Below are 18851 nucleotides of genomic sequence, written 5' to 3'. Positions count from 1 at the left end.
ATCTACAAAAATTCAACCAAAGAGTCCACGTCAACGTTCATGGACATACCAGAGAGCCGGTCATCGGGTATATCTAATGAGCCGGCTAAATCTGAGCCGCAAGTTAGACACTGTCACGGAGGGCTTGCTCTTCTTGGCCGGTTGACCCGTTTCCTCGACCGGCATTAACATGAGCGACGGAAGCCGAAGCATCGGTGGCATGGGTAGATCTTTTCCTCTTACGCCTAAGCGGAGATCCTCAAGATCGGAATCCTCTCCATCGACAATGTCAACGACCTCCACCTCTGGTGGAGGCGGAATCGAGGTTGACACCGTCGCCGCCAGACCGGCTTTTCGGACCGAGGCAGGCAAGGCGACTACCTTGGCCTGGGCCGCCGCCTCGTCCAAGCCCTTCAAGAGGTCGATGGCGACGGACGGCGGTCATGCACATCGACCTTCGGATTCTTCTCCTTAACGTTTCCGTCTTTGTCCAGCCCCATCTTCTCGAGGAGTTGCTCGGGCGGTTCGGGACCAAAGTGCTCTGTAAAAGAAACAAAGTAAAACTTAGACAAAGGGACATGTCAAGAAACAAACAACGAAAAACATTAAAGCGAAAATGGGCCTCACACCGACCCCACTCACCCCGTGCTAGGGCCGGTATGAGGCCGACATAGCAAAGCGGCTCGTCCATCAAGATGACTTGCGTCGGGGGCAACCAAACCTTCGGCGCCCCATCATCATCGACCTCGAAAAGCTTCGATGCACTCGCTTCTCGTCCTCATTAAGATAGACATTCCCGGCGTCCATCTTATTCTTTCCCTTGGGGATCATCTTCTCACGCTCCCCTTTGCTCTCGCACCGCAAGTTAACGTGGTGCTGAAAAGACCGGGGCAACGGATAATCATCTGGGACCTCAACATACACCCACCGTTCCTTCCAGCCCTTGCAAGAGGTGAGCTTAGGCACGGTGAGATAGCCTGGCTCAGTCTGGATGCTATACCACCCCCGGCCACCTTGAACATTCATTCGAAGAAAATGAATTCGGCGGAATAAGTTTACCGTTGGGATCACCCCCCACAGGCGACACGACCACACGAAGCCGACTATAGTCCTAACGGCCAAAGGGTGAAGGCTGCGCCGCCGCAACGTTCATCGCCTGAATTATGGAAGAGACGTACATATTGAGAGGAAACCGGAGACCATACTCCAAGTGCCTCATATATACGCCGATGTGACCCGGGGGAGGGCAACAGACGGCTTGACCCTCTCCAGGGATGACAATGTTGTACCCCTTGCCAAAAAGAAGTGCTCTTCGAAAAATTCGAGCCAGGAGCGGCGGGCGAGCCCATCGGTCCAAGCACGATTGGGGCCGATGGTGCGGTACATCGTAATGATGCAAGACTGTCGCCCTCTCCGCACCGGAAGGATTCCTTCCCTCATCATCGACATCATCTTCCCACTGCTCCAGAACTCTGCGGTCAACTTCAGGGGAAGGAGACCTAGGGCCCCTCGACCTTAACGGAATTGCGGCTACCACCTCCTCCTCATCAAAACGCGACGGGGAACCCCCGCACACGGGGGACCGGCATCGGTAGAAGACATGGTTCACAACAATTACTTAAACAAAACAAAAAGTTGAAAAGGTTTTTCGGTTTACCTTGAAGAAAAGTGCTACGCCGACGTAAAAATTCTGAAGATCGGAAAAGAGGGAAAGACTTGGAATTTTGGAGAGAAGAAAATTTTTTAGAATGAATGAAATTATTAACCAATTTCATTCATTGATCTGGTATTTATAGGCAAAGGCCCATAAAGGAGGACCAATCAAAACGCAGACCCATAAAGCGTCGGCCAATCAACGAAGAGACACATGTCGGCATGCGTACACGAATGTCAATCGACGCAACGATTGAATGTCAATCAAAGCAACGGAACCAAGCGTCTTCAACACGCCCCTTCATATCCCTTAGCCTATTCATCTTCCTCAGCAAAACTCCTAAAGTATCTATTCTCCGCCGGCAACACGACTAACCAAGCTAGGCAGCACCGGCCGGGGGCAATCAAAAATACACCGGCACTCTCACATTTTGATGTCCATTACACATCCATGTGGAGGGGGGATACGGTACGGCCTATACAGAAGTAAGCCGAGGGAGAAAAAGCCGGGGCAGAAAATTTTCACTTGCACAGAATATACACTCGGATACATCGGAGCCCATACCACGGCATAGACTACTACGGCTGGGGCAAATTGATGGGGCATATTCTCATGCCGTGACCAAGTCAACATATTGAACGAGGTCAAAGATATCCACAAAGAAGCCAATGACTTAGACATCCCGTCCGATGCGACCTTTCGGCTGCCCGGCTGGGTCTCGGCATGGCAACCTACCAGGCCAGGGGCACATACCCGCGTACTCATATCCAAGAACCCTCGGCATGGAGTCAACCAGGCTCGCCGGCCTGCCATAGGTCCCTCGGCCGAGGGTAGATCAGTCTTTCCACCTGCTATGCCACTTGGCCCACTTGGCCACTACGTGACAAAAGGTGAAAGTCTATAAATACTCCTCAATCCTCATTGAGGAAGGGATCCAGAATCCAACCTAAGAACCACTTAAATTGGTATTATCTCTCTCATCTCTCTACAATACACGTCATCAAGCAACATTCTACTTAATCACAATAAGTTCACTGACTTGAGCGTCGGAGTGAGTACGCTTGGCACAAAGCCAAGCCCTCAGTTTGCTCATTGTTGCAGGAGAGGCCGAGGAGAGCAGTCAAGGCTAGAAGAGGCATTATTCGACAAAGCTAGCGTGGTAAACAAACCTAGTTCGGAATTCACACCCGGAACAGGAAATAAAATTCAAATTAAAATTTCTATCTATATTACTATGATCATGAAAAATAATTTAAAAGAAGTAAATATTTACAAATGTTTGGTTTATAGCTTATTTGCGATAAAAAAAAATATTTTATATTTTAGTTAAAGATGGACGCCAACAAAAGCAAATAAATGGGACAAATAGAACAAGTCTGCGATTTTCGCGGGTACAAAACTAGTTTATGTTAGAAAGTACTGAAAATAAATTTTAAACCTACCCGGGTCAGGGTCCACCCTGGCCCTAAGGTAGCTACGTCATTGGTTGTAACTTAGTCTTGGTTAGCGGGTCAAGATTTAAGGGTTTATGAACATGAAAAATGGTTTAGGTTTAGACATATTTGTAATTCTGGTCAATTTGACAAATCTACATAGATGTAGACTAATAACGTATATTTTTTTTTAATGGGAAAGATCAAACTTTAAATTCTAATTTTTTTTAATTATTATACAAAGTACAACATTAATTGCAAAAGTGTTATTGACGTTATTTAATACTTCCTCCATTTTTTTTTCTCATTTGCTTTATTATGGTTTCAAGACAGAACTTTGACCATATATTTAGCAAAAGATATTTTGATAATAAGTACTCCCTCCGTACCACACCAAAGGTAACGTAGGGAAAAATGGAGTATTTAAGAAAAAGTGGAAAAAGTAAGGGTAAAAAGGTAATAAATAGGTGGGGTATGTAATTGGGTGTTTAATTGTGGGTTGGTAGGTGGGGTATGTAATGACATTTTGTGTAAATATCAAATGGTTATAAGGATAAGTTGGTAATGTTGTGGGTCAAATAAGGAATGTTACCTTTGGTGTGATACGTCCGTTTATAGTAAGTGTTACTTTTGATGTGGTACAGATGGAGTAATTTTTTATTTTTTCAACATATTTATGATTAAAGTTTGAAACTTTAACCTTCAAAAAAATAGTTTGCCTCAACATTGGTACTCTTTTCTATTTACCCGGTACCCGATCCAATATGCTCAGAGATCTCGAGTTACCCGGTACCCGATCCGATATGCGTTCCAGGGCCATCCTCGCTATTTGTTACTGCCTTTTAGGCCGTTACGATTTTGGGTTTTTTTTGCCAAGATCCTTAAACTTGGATGTCCCTTCGGGTATGTTTTAGTTTTGTTTATTCCCAATTTCAATGGCGTTATTCATAATGATCAAAACGGTAGAGGGGTTTAGGTGTCACATTATCATATACAATACCGTTATCCCTTATCCATATTCTGTACAAAACCATATTCTGTACAAAATCGTAGGGTCTCTCAACATTCTAACAGATAGTCTTCTTAAAACATCGAGATATGATTACAGCAAGATTGGCAAGATATTAATCGGTATCATATACAACACCATCTCAACTCAATTTGAAGACTGTATCATATACAACACCATCTCAATTTTCTAACCATCTCAACTCAATACTCAATTTGAATACAGTTATCATATACAACACCATCTCAATTTCCTAACCCAATATGTTGCAACCCAATATGTTGCGGTTCTGCATCTAATGTTAACTTAGGTTAACATTCCTGTATGTCCTGTATGTCCCATCTAATGTTAACTTAGGTTAACATTCCTGTATGTCCTGTATGTCCCCGTCTATGGCAAACCGAGTTTAACCAGAATCGGATTCTTGTATGTCCCCGTCTATGTCAAACCGAGTTTACCGAGAATCGGAGAATCCCGGTTATTGCCAACCTAGACATCAAAGGTTGTCTGAAACTGAGGAGCGTGAGAGGATAGTTGGAGCATCTATATCCGACTGTCCTAATGTGCTACCAAGTGGGATACCATGGCAACACCTTTCTAGCCTACAATCCTTGGAGGGTTTCTAAGAGATGAAAGAATTACCAGAGCTACAGCACTTCCCTCCGTTCTCTAAGGGTGTGTTTGGATTTAGTGATTTGGAGGGAAAAGAAAGGGAGGGAGAGTAGGGGATTTAAAATCCTTTGTTTGGATAGCAAATAAGGGCGGAGGAAAATGGAGGGGGAGAGATTTGGAGGGATTTAATTTCCCTCCTCCAAGCCTAATCAAAATCTTTCCACGATAGGCAAGATTTGGAGGGAAATTGTATCCAAACCCCCATACCCCATACCCCATTCCCCCTCCCCTTCCTTTCTCCCCCTTTCCGTTCCCCCCTTCCCCCTCCCCTCCATTTCCCTCCATTTTTGCTATCCAAACACACCCTAAAAGTTTGGGACTAACCAAAGCTAGAATTTCTACCCAAATGGATGCCTAAAGTCCTAAACTCACCCCTCTCCGGGACCTGCAACTTCGAAGATGTTCTTGGAGGCTCGAGGAAAGATGCCAACAACCATATAAGGAGGAATGGCCCCTCATCCTATGATCCCCTCACTTATATTTTAACCTCTTTACAGGTTAATTTAGTTTTTGTTTTACTTGTATCCTTTCTTCTTCTTAGCGTGTAATTATTCATTGATTCAGTAATAAAAGTCATCTTTCTGTTTACTCTTGCTCTTAATTCTCTCAGTTTTACAATACCTTTCGTACCTACCTGCTTGAAGTGGTGTGCCGGTGTCTATTGCATTCACAGCTGTTTTCACTCTTACACCAGAATAAGTTCATCACTTTGCGCATTGTGATAGAATGGAGTAAATAAATTATGATAAATAATGTCAAGCTAAACAATAAGGGTCTTAGATTTATTTAACCCAAAGGAATTTCGCGAGCGGTGAATTTTATGCACCTTGAGTATAAATTTACTGAGCAAAAGATGACAGCAAGCAAAAGAATGCTCATCTCTCTGTAAAGAATAAAAGCAGAAATTATAGAATTACCTGAAGCGGCTTTTGTTTAAGCGTGACTTTGTCTTAAATTTTTGGGATTTTTATGACTTGATACATTTCGATTTCTCATTGACCGTTTATAGTTAAATCTTTGAAGTCGTGAAAAGAGGCTCATCAACATTCTCATATGTTATTAGTAATTTCAGAAATTACAGTACTAACTTTCTTACTGCCGAGTAACTTGTGCATTCCTGATCCGAAGCTGGCACTTTTATGGTCATTAATACTCATTATTGCTTATAATTTCTTCGGAAAGTAAACGGTGATAGTTGTGTGGGTCGTAACTGTGTTTTTGTATCATGTATGCCCAAGCATTGTTTTGTTACCTCCTTGGCAGGCCAAAACAAGCTCCAGTAGACACCATTTGCCGGGAGGAGCATTTGTTCTTCTCCGGTGACTTCTTTTATCACATTTGGAAGAGTATTTTGGAGTGATATTTGTTTAGCATAAGGGAGCAGAGTGTAAGACGTGAACTGAGTCGCTTTACCAAACATGTCTGTAGCAAACATTTGTGAATGAAGAAGGCAGGGAATGCACTTACAGCCGGATTGTATTTCATCTGAGAAATTAGTTTGAACTGTAAGTCTTTGGAGTTCTATTTTTGCAAGAACTGCTAGTCCCCGGCAAAATTCACTTCACTCATATTTTGCATCCCATGTGACTAGTGAACTGTAACATCAAATCACTCATTGTTACTTCAAATAATAACCTTAATCGCATCGTCTAAATGCACAGGACGAGATAATTCATCATAATATATGATATGGAGTATCAAACTGGAAGCAGCAAGTGACCGTGATATACAAATTGCTGACAGCACGCTTAGGAGTTGTACCGTTGTAGTGTGTTTTCTGCATGCAGTTCATGAATAACTAGCTTCAAAGACTGGCGAGGTGCCTGCGGAAGAACAGATTATACCAGATCTTTGGTATTGTGAGATTAAACAGGTATGTGACCTTACCTTAAATCCTGGCCTTACTGAGGAAGTCGGTGTAATGCATCCGAAAATTTATTATAGTGGATAGAGACCGCCACAGTGCATTGATTCCTTCTCTGTTTGAACAGCAAAAATTACTGTCAAGATGAAAATAGTTAAATCACCAGAAAATACGCGGTTTTCAACAACATTAAAGATGCAAATAGTTCAATCACTTAGGTACGTCCAAACATTGTGTAGCACTTCTGCTTGCTAGGCTCAGCAGATTCCCTTTTACGCTCAGCGAAAAAAATTACTTCATATTTCCTGCATCTTACAATAATGGTCATGAACCCTGGACTGAAGAAGACGAGTGGTATTGAGACCATCATAAAGCTAGTAATGTAAGGTTTATTTTGACTACTGCAGTATCTAATTATCTATGAATCTAAAAACCAGTGAAAAATCAATTATCAGAACATTTATGATTTTCTTCAATACTGCAGTATCTATGAGCCGTGCATGGATGTAGTGGATGATGCATGCTTTCCAGGCATATGTGGATGATCTTTTATGGACTATAGTTAGTCAATCTGTAGATAGATAGAGGCTGATGATGAAATAAACCACGCCTGACCTCAAGTTTCCCAAGAGAGGTGAGTTTAGGCATCCATTCCGGCACTGACATCAACCCCTTGCAATTGACAATCAAAAGAGACTCGAGCAAGGTCAAGTGCTGTATCCCATTAGGATGATTTGCCAGATGTGGAAGATCCTCCAGCTTCGATGATTGGAGTGTGGGAACAAGGCGGTCCCCATGATAGGCCACCATTATCATAGTTTTTTAGAAGAACAGCGTTGTTGTGTATATGTAACTTCTGCATGCCTGTCAGATACTCTAACCCTCCAAAGAGACTCCTGACTTTCCGGCATCTCCAATTTGAACAATTCCTCGACTTCTGACAAACTCTTGAGCTTATCGTCAGACTCAACTCTCATCTCATTTTTTTGGACAGGTTTTAGAATCTGATGCTGATGATGTAATAAGCTGTTTTCCTGATGCATGTCCATAGCTAGTGTCCGAAATACAGTTATTTTCTGATGCAAGGCTGATAAGCTAGTTATTTTCTGATGCATGAAGGGAGGACACGCAGGTTTGGAACAAATCCAGCAGTTGTAACTTCTTCAGATGATAAGTCTTGGACAAAGCTTCAAGCTGAACTCCCTTGAAATTAAAAGAGAAGAATGCATCTCAGGAGGTTTGTAATATAATCTTGCCTAAAGTCGATGTTCCTGTATAAAATCTTGCCTAAGTCGATGTTCCTGTATGTCCCTCCTTTGAATATCTAGTAATATATGATTCTGGTAGAAAACTGACCTGGAAATCTGGAATAACATGAGGCACATACCCCATGGCCATCCAGTTTTATTCCAAACCCAGGATTTTGAGAATCAACCATGTGGTCACGAAAATGCCAACTGAATATTTTCAGTCTCCTGCAGCGAGTGTGATACAGGATGAGGATAGATTTGGGAGAAGTAAGGGAGTTGAGGCGGACTTGCGTTTTGTCTTCCCTGTGTTTCTTAGGAATCATGAGGTCCCCCAAACTGAGGACTGTGGGTGGATGGTTGGAACATCTTTCTGACTCGCAGTATTTGTGTAAAATCGACTGTCGTAATGTTGACCTGCGAGATATCCCATGGCAATCGCATGGCAACACCTTCCTGGCAGCCTCCAATCCTTGGGTTTGATGAGATTTCAAGAAATACAAGAGGGGATGCAGTACTGTACCTCCCTCCAATCTCTCGTTCTTTGGAATTGCCACAAACTGGAATGCCTGCTGAAATGGATGCCCAACCTCACCTCTTTTCTGAAGCTGCAACTTCTATATTGTTCCGAGAGGCTCAAGGAAAGATGCCAACAACCAAATGGAGAGGACTGGCCCCTCATCCAACACTTTCCCCTCACTTGTATTCTGACTCCATCAGAGGAATTGGAGGACCGCAGGCCTGATCCTGACGCTTGGACCAAAGATGATATCTGGTTTTGAAACCATTAAGACGCTAGTAATCCGGGGTATGATATTGACATCCACCCTCCTGCAATACCAAGGACTGTTGGATGTTCTTGTGTTGTTGAAGCATATTTGGTTCTATTTTTTCCGATATTAGTACCAGAATCAATATAGCAAATACACAGAATGCTGCTATTTCTGATTATTATTTTTCATCTTTCCTCCCTAGTAACATTAAATGTCTAATTATAATTAACCTTATTGCTTCTAATAGTTACGAGTACTAATTAGTCATTCATATTTTGCAGAGTTGGATCGGTTGAAGATTGATTGGTCGAGCAACACGGTTGCACTGTCAAGCAACCGTATTGATCTATCAGGTACTCTAATGTTACTTTGATTGTCAACTTTCACCATAATCTTTCAAAATGTTATGTATAAGTACAATGTCAAATTTGTCGTGTCGTGTCTGACTTTATCAAAATACTAACTATTTTCATATCATCCTTTCTAAATAAGGGGTTGTTTGGTTACCCACTAAACAATGCAGGAACTTAAATTCATGTGAATTGCAAAGTGGGTATGTTGTTTGGTTACCCCCAATTCACATGAATTGGAAGTTCCCATGAATTCTAATTCCTCCACAATGGAGGAAGTTGCTTACCTAGGCCCCCTTAGGTAAGTTAGAATGCCTATATGAATTGCACTTCCTCCATGGCAACCAAACATTTTTTTGCAATTCACATGAATTCCAAATTCACGTGTTTTATGACATCCTAGGCAATACAAATTCCTATATGCAACCAAACGACCCCTAAGTGTTGAAAAAAGCGATCCCGGTTGCTAGTTAAAGTCAAATAGGGTAATATAAATGGGATGGAGGCGGAAATATGTTTTGAGTTAAAATTTCAGTTCATTTTGTGGAACTATTGGTCTTAGCAGTTGAAAAGTATTTCAGAGAGATTATCTCTAAAGATAATTTCAGTTGAAAAGTCTTCAAGAGTGAACTTCGGATTTTGTGGTGCTAAGTACACCAGCAATTAACTGGTCTACTTAATTGAACAGCTCTGCTCATTTCTGATATTTGTATCTATTGTTTTCACACCCAGAAAAAACACCTTTAATATGGACTTAGCTACTGTGATGTCTGTTGTTCAGACTTTACTTACTGCTGCAATTCAGGCTTTGGATCAGTTCCAACCAGTGTTCTTTATTTCCGACTGCAAGCGTGAGCTTGATGACCTCCATAACACAAGCAAACTATCATTATAGCTACATGCCTACATTAAAAATAAAACTCTCGAAAAGACTATGTAACAGATGCTTTTGCAATAATGAGTACTGAATCAACTGGTAAAACTAGGGTTAAGTCAAATGCATGTAGCTGCCCTTGAATTCGGAAACTTACACAACGGTTTGTCGTCTCCGTTTTGTTTCACCTAAGTACACTCGACCAATTATTTTTTTAGTAAATCATGAGTTAGGACTTAGGAGTCCCCAATTTTTTTTTTTTAAAAAAAAGTTGCATTCTAATGGGAATTTATACAGGACTTGTCCTGTTTTGGCATTCCTCTAGTATTAAGCTATACCCTGAGCGAAAATTTCCGAATGAAAAACAAGCAGAAGAACATTAACATCAATACAATACAGGCAGGCTAAAATGTCGTTTGGCTTAAGTCTCTAGGATTTGTTTTATTATATTGAAATTTTTACTGGATTTAAAAGTAGTTGTATTAAAACCACTTATTAGTACTTGGTATGCAGTACTTAAAACTCATCTGAAGTTATGAAAAAGATGTTAATCTCTCGACATTACTGTAGTGCTCATCCGCTAACTAAATAAGCACATAAAAGAAAACTAAATCTATGTCCTAAAGTTTATTAATTATAATTATTTCCAATTAAATTTCTCCAAATTGTCCCTTTTTTGCAGGCTTGCATTCTCGAGCAACCCCATTGGTTATATCAGGTACTCTAATGTTATTTTCAAAGATGGCCATTATTTGTGCAAAAAAAAAAATTGTTTTAAAAAAATGTATGTTTTGCACAATAGTGTATTTCAATTATTGAAATATGGACCCGTGAAGAAAGTTTTCTGAATCCGTCACTAATTGGTAACTATCAGTAATCAAAAAGTCTTAAGACTTAAGAGTATACTTTTCAATTTTGGGGTGCTAATTCATTTGATGTGGACTTGATCTAAATGGTCTACTTAACTAAAATGCTGTTTTCAATAAATACTATACTCATCTCTAATTTTTTCAAAACCTCAATCATGGACTTAGCAACTGTGATGTGTGTTGTTCAAACTATACTTACTGCAATCCAGACTTTGGTTCAACATCAACAAATCTCCTTCATTTTTGACTGCAAGCGCGAGCTTGAAGACCTCCAAAGCACTGTTGAAACCATCAGAGCTGTTCTCGAGGATGCTGAGGCGAAGCAGGATGCACTCAACAGTCAAGAGAGGAACTACATCAAAGAGCTCAAAGATGCTGTGTACGACGCTGATGATGTGATGGATGAGTTCCTCACTCTAGCCAAGCAGAAGCAACTAGACGTGGCTGGTAATGAAGTGTTTAATAAGGTGAGATCTTTCCTTTCTCGGTTTAAGTTTCTTAATCATAATCTCTATAACAAGGTCAAAAAGGTTAATAAGAAGCTGGACAGTGTTGCAACAAATAGTAGTAAGTTCAGCTTTAAGCTTGAGAATAAGGGCGTGCGATTTAGAAAGGAGGAGACATCTTCTTTTTTGTGTGATAAAATCATCGGGAGGGACGAAGATGTGGAGAGGATTGTAGGTATGTTATTGCGCTCTGATGTTGTTGATCAACCAGATGTTTCCTTCATAACCATTGTAGGCATGGGAGGCTTGGGGAAAACCGCTCTTGCCCAACTTGTTTATAATGATCCTAGGGTTAGCGAGGCATTTGAATTGAAGAGTTGGACTTGCATTGCTGATCAGAATCAGGAACAGTGGGACTTGAAAGGGTTTTTAGGAAAGGTGGTGAGAGGGTCACCCATTGATAACTTGACCTCTTTGGAGAAGCTACATCATGAAGTTAGGGAAAAATTGGGAGGGAAAAAATATTTGCTGGTGCTAGATGATGTGTGGACTGAAAGTTATGATAAATGGCAGCAGTTGGAAGGGTTCTTGAAGGTAGGTCAAAGGGGAAGTCGGATAGTTGTAACTACGCGTTCCAAAACAACTGCCCAAATGATCGGAGGTGATCAAGTGCATGAGTTACAAGGTTTGTCTGAAATGGAGTCATGGAATTTGTTTCAAAGGATGGCGTTCCAAGCAAAAGAAAGAGATGATGATTTAGTTGCACTTGGCAAAGAGATTGTTAAAAAGTGCACCAATGTCCCGCTTGCTATTAGAGTAGTCGGAAGTCTTCTGCGTGGTCAATCCAAATCTAAGTGGCTATCATTTTATGACAAAGGGTTAGAGAGTATTAGTGAAAGTAATGATACGGTGAACCGCATATTGAAGCTAAGTTACGATCAACTTAGCCCGCCTTTGAAAACCTGTTTTTCTTACTGTGCTATCTTTCCCAAGGATTGGACTATTAATAAGCAAATGTTGATCTGGCTCTGGATGGCACAAGGCTACATTAATTTCGACAATTTGGGCGAGGAATATTTTCTTATCTTGCTACAAAGATGTTTCTTCCAAGATGTTGTGGAGGATGAATTCGGTGAGATTGTGTGCTTTAAGATGCATGATCTCTTGCATGATATTGCTGAACAAGTAGCGGATGGTGAGATTTGTAGGTTTAGTTTTGACACTTCTAATGTAGGTAAGAGAATTCGACATCTCTCTCTTGTGAATGACTGTTATACAAACCATATCTACAATAAGACTCATATCCGTACTTACCATCAAGTGAAGAAGGTTTATATGGGTAATGCGAACCAATTAGCTAGTAAATCGATACCAAGGTGGACATGCTTAAGGTCATTAGACTTAAGACAAATCCAAGCCGAAAGTTTACCAGAATCAATAGGTCAACTTTTGCATCTGAGGTATGTAGATCTTTCATGGAGTATCCATCTGAAAATTCTTCCCAAATCAATAACAAAACTAGTTAATCTACAGACTCTAGATTTACATTGCTGCAGTAGGTTAGAAAATTTGCCAAATGATGTGAGCAAGCTAGTTGATTTAAGCACCTTAAATGTAGCCGGATGTGATACGCTGAGTCGTATGCCTAGAGGCATAGGTATGTTGAACTGTCTGAAAACTCTTGGCCAGTTTGTGGTGGGTGTACGTGGCTGTTCAAGTTCAAAGCAATGTTTTGATGGGTTGGATGACCTAAAACACCTGAATAAATTAAAAGGGAATTTAGAGATCCGAATTGGAGTGCTTAAAAATGCAAAATTTGTGAAGGAAGAACATGGCGGGGGTGCCTATTTAAGCAGCAAGGAAAACCTGAAGACGATTGTTGTTAGATTTAAACAGGGAAAGGAGTATGGAAGCGAGGATCATGAGCAAGCATTGCTGGAAGAGATGCAGCCTCATCCTGATATTAGGAAGTTGGAGTTAGAAGGGTATCATGGTGAGTCAATGCCGAGATGGCGTGGAAGGGGAGATAACGCGACATTATTTTATCTTCCTAATCTTGTCACTTTGAAGATCTATAAATGTTGCGAATTGCTATCTCTGCCTTCTGAGGTCGCACAACTCCCCCATCTTAAAATGCTACAACTTATGGAATTGCAGAATCTGGAGTACGTGGTGGATAGGGACCCAGAAACGCCTGGCTCAGGTGAAGGATCGTCCTTTTCCAGCCTTGTTGAACTCCGTTTTCATGTGTTACCTAAGTTGAAAGGGTGGTGGGGGAGATCTGAACCTGGGTTACATGCGGTCAACCCTGAAAACTTTGGTGGCAACAACCAAGAACCGCAGCTAGTGTGGGTATCATCTCCCTGTTTCCCTCTACTAAAGTGGCTCGTTATAGAATATTGCCAAAAGATGACGCATATTCCTGTATGTCCCCGTCTTGAATATTTGGAAATGTATGATTCCAGGAGAACATTGTTTTGGTCTAATTTTTTGAGCAGACGACCTCGCCATCTTTCTTCATTTGTCAAACGGAGTTTACTGAGAGTCAACAGCTTGGAGTTTCTCAAGTCAATGCCAACTGAGTATATTCAGTCTATTGGAGGAATAGAGATAGAGAGTGAGGAAAGAGTGGAGAGCTTGGGAGAGGTAAAGGAGTTGTTGCCAACCCTTTTATTGCCTTCCCTGTGTTTCCTAGGCATCAAAGGTTGTCCGAAACTAAGGAGCGTGAGAGAATGGTTGGAGCATCTTTCTGCCTTGGAATGCTTGAATATATCCGACTGTCCTAATCTGCTGCCAGATGGGATACCATGGCAACACCTTTCTAGCCTCCAGTCCTTGTGCATGGAGGGTTTCAAAGAGATAAAGGAATTACCAGAGGGCCTGCAGTACTGCACCTCCCTCCGATCTCTAAAAGTTCGGGACTGGCCAAAGCTAGAATGTCTGCCCAAATGGATTCCCAAACTCACCTCTCTCCGGGAACTGCAACTTCGAAGATGTTCCAAGAGGCTCGAGGAAAGATGCCAACAACCATATGGTGAGGACTTGGCCCTCATCCGACACATCCCCTCACTTATATTTTAACCTATTTACACCCTTTCTTTTCTTAGCATGTAATAAAAGTCACCTTTCTGTTTACTCCTGCACTTAATTCTCTCGGTTTTACAATACCTTTTGTACTTGCTTGAAGCGGTTCTATTGGATTCAAAGCTTTTTTTCACTTAATTCTCTCGGTTTTACAATACCTTTCCTACTTGCTGGAAGCGGTTCTATTGCATTCACAGCTTTTTTCACTTGTACACCAGTATAAGTTCATCACTTTGCGCATTGTGATGAAATGGAGTAAATAAATTATGAAAAGTAATGTCAAGCTAAACAACAAGGGTCTTAGATTATCAAGACTTGTGACTATCTTAAACCAAAGGAATTTCGCAGGTGGAGAGTAATAACAACGGTGAATTTTACGCACGTTGATTATAAATTTGCTGAGAAAAAAATGACAGCAAGCAGAAGAATGCTAATCTCCCCTGTAAAAGCAGAAATTATAGAATTACCTGAAGCAGCTCTTGTTTAAATCTAACTTTGTCTTAAATCTTTGGGATTTGTATGATCCGTCTCCTCAACCTCTCATCAATCCTTCATATTAAACATTTTGATGCGTTGAGTAGTTTCAGAAATTACTACAGTACTCATCACCTTAATTTTCTGACTGCGGAGGAATTTGTGGTAAAGGTTGTGTGGGTCAGTATTGCTTAGAATTTCTTCAGAAATGGGGTAAAGGTTGTGTGGGTTATGACTGTCTTTTTTGCAGCTTATATGCCGAAGCATTGTTTTGTTACCTCCTTGGCAGGCCAAAACAAGCTCGCGACAGTTAACAACATTTGCCACAGGAACGTTTGTTCTTCTTTGGTGACTTCTCTTATTACAGACTCCATATGAAAAGAGTATTTTAAACTGGTACTCGTTTAGCAGAAGAGGATAGTAATAGGAATATTTATAATAGTTGGGCCTCAACCATAACCTTAAGGTTTTGGTTGAGATGGTTCATCTATCATGGTATCAGAACCAGTGTGACCGAAGGTCACGGGTTCAAATCCTGGCAACCTCAAAACTCCTCAAAAACTCGAAGTGGAAACCCAACACACGGTACGGGGGAGCCGGTGCACAACTAACCACTCTTCAAGCCCAACGGGCATTTGAGTGAGGGAGCGTAATAGGAATATTTATAATAGTTGGGCCTCAACCATCACCTTAAGGTTTTGGTTGAGATGGTTCATCTATCAGATAGATTGTAAGATGTGATCTGAGTCGGTTTACAAAACATGTCATTGGTGTATGAAGATAGTAGGGAATGCACTTGCTACCAAATTGTATGTCATGTATGTGAGGAAGAATTTGTTAGTTTTGAGTTTATCGGTCTGTGGAATAACCTTATTTGCATTGTCAGAATGCTCAAGACCAGAAAATCCATCATAACATATGATGTATCAAACTAGAAGCAGCAAGTAAAGTAACTGTGATTTACGAGTCACTGACAATCTGACAATCGCACGGATGGGTCGGAGTATGTTTTCTGCATCCGGTTCATGAACAACAGTATATGAACACTGGTGAGTTGCCTGCAGGAGAACATATTATACCAGATGTTTGGTATTTTGAGATTATACAGGTTTGTGAGCTTTACCCTAAATCCCGATTTTACTAAGGTAAGGGGATGTAATTTTTACTCCCTTTCTCGTATGTTCTTTTCTTTTCTTTCTATTAATTCGTTGGTCCTTTGCATCATCCGTAGTTGTACTTGATCAAATTATAGTACCACTTGAATCAAAGAAGTCGTTGAACAATGCTTGCGATTGCGATCAGGAGCAGCAAAACCAAGAAACCATGACTTAGGATTCCCTGAAATTTACAAATATAGTGAGAATTTATACCGGCTGTATCCTTTTTTTTGGCTCTCCATGTATTGTGGATTAAGTTACAGTTCTTAATTTATGCGTCGAGAAGCCCTCAATTCCACAGTTTGTTCATAATTCATAAACAAACTCAACCAGTGTACTTACCAATCGTCAAGGATTGCTTCCCAAATAGAAATCCTGTCTAAATATTAAGCAGTCAGAATCCTTGGAGCGGCCTCTTGCTAAAATGGGAAGGGAAGGCTTACCCCTATTATACCCTTATGGTGGCACCCTTCCTCGAACCCTCGCCTTGCAGGTACGCCATCCTGCACCGGGCTGCTCTTTGCCCTTTCTAGTCGGAATTACTGATGTAAATTTCAGAAATGTAAACAGAGACCTAAAAACCCGTGAAAAAAAATTCATGATCAGAACATTAATGATTTTCTTCATTTCTGCAGTATGTTTGCACCTTGCTGCTTGGATCATTGGATGTACAGATTACAGAAGCTTGCAATGCAGAGAAGTGTAAAGTTTACAAACATCATTGAATCTCAAGTTTACACTTTTACTTTTGGCTATTTTACCCCTTATTTTTTTTCTCCAACCTACCACCCAATTATATTACACTGATTAAAAAAAAAAAAAAAAAAAAAAAAAAAAAAATCCCCAAAAACTCACCAACACATCAAAATTATACCTGTAGTGGGTTATGGGTAAAAGTACTCTTGTGATAATTAATCAAGCAGTTTTGATTAATTTGAATGAAAATCTTGTAAACAAACTATTTTACATTTTGAGATTTATTGATGAAATCTATTGAAAACTCAGTACATGGTAAATGTGTAGTCGCCTTGTAAATTGTAACTATTTTACGCTCGAGATTTATTGATGAAAATCTATTGGGAACAACTCAATTGCAACTATTTTATGCTTGAGATTTTTATTGATGAAAATCTATTAAGAATAACTCAGTACATGGTAAATATGTAGTCGCCTTGTAGATTGTAACTATTTTACGCTTGAGATTTATTGATGAAAATCTATTGGGAACAACTTGGTACATGGTAAATGTGTGTAGTCACCTGGTAAATTGTTTTTAGAGCGAGCGTAACATCAATGCAAACTGCATGACGAAGAACTGCATAAAAACGAACGGATGGAGCACCGTTTTACCGCTTATACTTCTATATCTCAGCAAATGATGATGAGACATAAACATTACTTTGATAAATAATTTGCAATTACCTAATTAAAATACATGTTTCAGATTCAAATTATCATCTATAATAGAAAAGACTAAATTAGTTTGAGAGGTTATAAGGTTGGGAAATGAAAAAGTAGGTTTAGAGATTTTTCGAAAAGGCTACGGATACACATTGTGTACCAAAGATTGGTACACACACCAATAGCAAGATGCCACGTGTCAAACTCTAGTTAATTAGGAATTGATGCACTTAAGGGTAGATTAGTAATTTAACTAATATGGTTTACTATACATGGTTAATTATTTATAGTTACTTAGAGCATGTTTGGCCTCGATTCTCAAAAAATAAGTTTTTGTTTTTCAAGCTTAATTTTCCAAAAGTTTTTTTCAAAAGCAGAAACAACAAATAGTTGCTTCTATTTCTATGAGCAAAAATATGAATTTTTAGCTTTTAAGAAATTTTGTAGAAAACTATGTGTTTGGCAAAAAAACTAGGCCATTCCAAAATGACGGGTTTTGAGGTGAAACAGGAAAAAATGTTGTTAGTAGGGTTCGAACCCGCGCGGGTGCTAGTTTGCAAAGTTAGTGTTGGCCAATTGTGCTAGGAAAATTCACATATATATTTAGTGCATTAATTGATAGTTATTATGTTTCTTAAATTAAAATCTAGTTACCTAATAAAACCGAGATTTTGTTTCCAAGTTTGAACGCCTATAATCTCGCAATTAAATAATTTTGTTAAGATATTTTCAACTTTGAAACTTCTTATATTTTGTAATCTTATCTATATTAATACAAAAGACAATACTCAATTCTCAGCGCGCCACGTCATTAATGCAAGATTTTTTTTTTTTTTTTTTTTGAAATTCATGTTATGGTGGAACCCGTGAGTGTGTAATGTATTTATTTCTTCAGATTTCCGTCTTTTCAAACATGCGATAAATTCCGTCTTACAACAAATTCTATGAAATAATATTATGAAAAAATTCTATGAATTAATATTATGAAATAATTTTATACATTCCGTGTAAATAAAATTAATAACATATACGCAGAATGAATTACAAATGCGAGTAAATGAAATTGAATTACATAATTTTTAAAGCAAAATTACATAATAATAAAATTACATAATTTCAAGAAGGAATAACATTTATATACGGGATCGAACATAAAACGCAAATGAATTACATACATAATTTTTTAAAACTATATGGTACAATATTTTTTGTTTAAAAAATAAATCTTGACGGAGTATTTAGTTGGAGTATAAAATATTCATGTACTAGTTTGGATGCCCGTGCGTTGCAACGGGGTAATTAGCTTAGCAAAAAAAAATGGTTATAAGGTCTTAATATTTACATCTTATGTCTAATCATTTATTTAGATATGATCAAAAGTCAAAACATCTTATTTAAGAGACGCAAAGGATGTTAGGTTGATACCTAAGTTCCAAGAATGCCTAATATTTATAATCATAAGACCACTAATCTTATGTTAATCTTTCGATGTGGGACAATTCTATTATTTTTATATAATCCTGCATTATTTTTCAATGTGGGACATATAACAACATACTAAGAAG

The 18851-nt window shown here is 39.5% G+C and overlaps 2 protein-coding genes across 18 annotated transcripts in view; one reads left to right on the top strand and one right to left on the bottom strand.

The window, feature by feature from the left end:
• Window positions 1–3836: 3836 nt before the first annotated feature.
• LOC141656530 (putative disease resistance protein RGA4) lies at window positions 3837–16971 on the top strand. Of its 17 annotated transcripts, none has more exons than XM_074463456.1 (6): window positions 3837–3969; window positions 6011–6252; window positions 6409–8666; window positions 8913–8984; window positions 10538–10573; window positions 10934–14887. In XM_074463456.1, the coding sequence occupies exon 6, from the start codon at window positions 11123–11125 to the stop codon at window positions 14249–14251; it is 3129 nt and encodes a 1042-aa protein (XP_074319557.1). In that variant the 5' UTR covers window positions 3837–3969; window positions 6011–6252; window positions 6409–8666; window positions 8913–8984; window positions 10538–10573; window positions 10934–11122; the 3' UTR covers window positions 14252–14887. The 17 variants fall into 17 exon arrangements, with proteins under 17 accessions (XP_074319557.1, XP_074319556.1, XP_074319565.1 ...); XM_074463455.1 differs by lacking the exon at window positions 3837–3969 and adding an exon at window positions 5002–5244; XM_074463464.1 differs by lacking the exon at window positions 3837–3969 and having other exon boundaries at window positions 5002–6252; window positions 6409–6620; window positions 7731–8666.
• The window catches only part of LOC141656532 (putative disease resistance protein RGA1), a 35104-nt gene continuing 32106 nt past the window's right edge, over window positions 15854–18851 (bottom strand). Inside the window, exon 3 of the transcript XR_012548522.1 lies at window positions 15854–15897. The gene's annotated coding sequence lies outside the window, so the exon portion shown is untranslated. The remainder of the gene's footprint in view (window positions 15898–18851) is intronic.

This window comes from Silene latifolia, chromosome 5 (genome assembly GCF_048544455.1).
Source record: "Silene latifolia isolate original U9 population chromosome 5, ASM4854445v1, whole genome shotgun sequence".
NCBI lineage: Eukaryota > Viridiplantae > Streptophyta > Magnoliopsida > Caryophyllales > Caryophyllaceae > Silene > Silene latifolia.
The sequence above is the reverse complement of the archived record's forward strand: the minus strand, read 5'-3'. Positions and strand labels throughout refer to the sequence as shown.

Coding starts and splice junctions, on each gene's coding strand:
- LOC141656530 (XM_074463450.1), top strand. CDS start 10,808: ATGGTCTACTTAACTAAAATGCTGTTTTCAATAAATACTATACTCATC.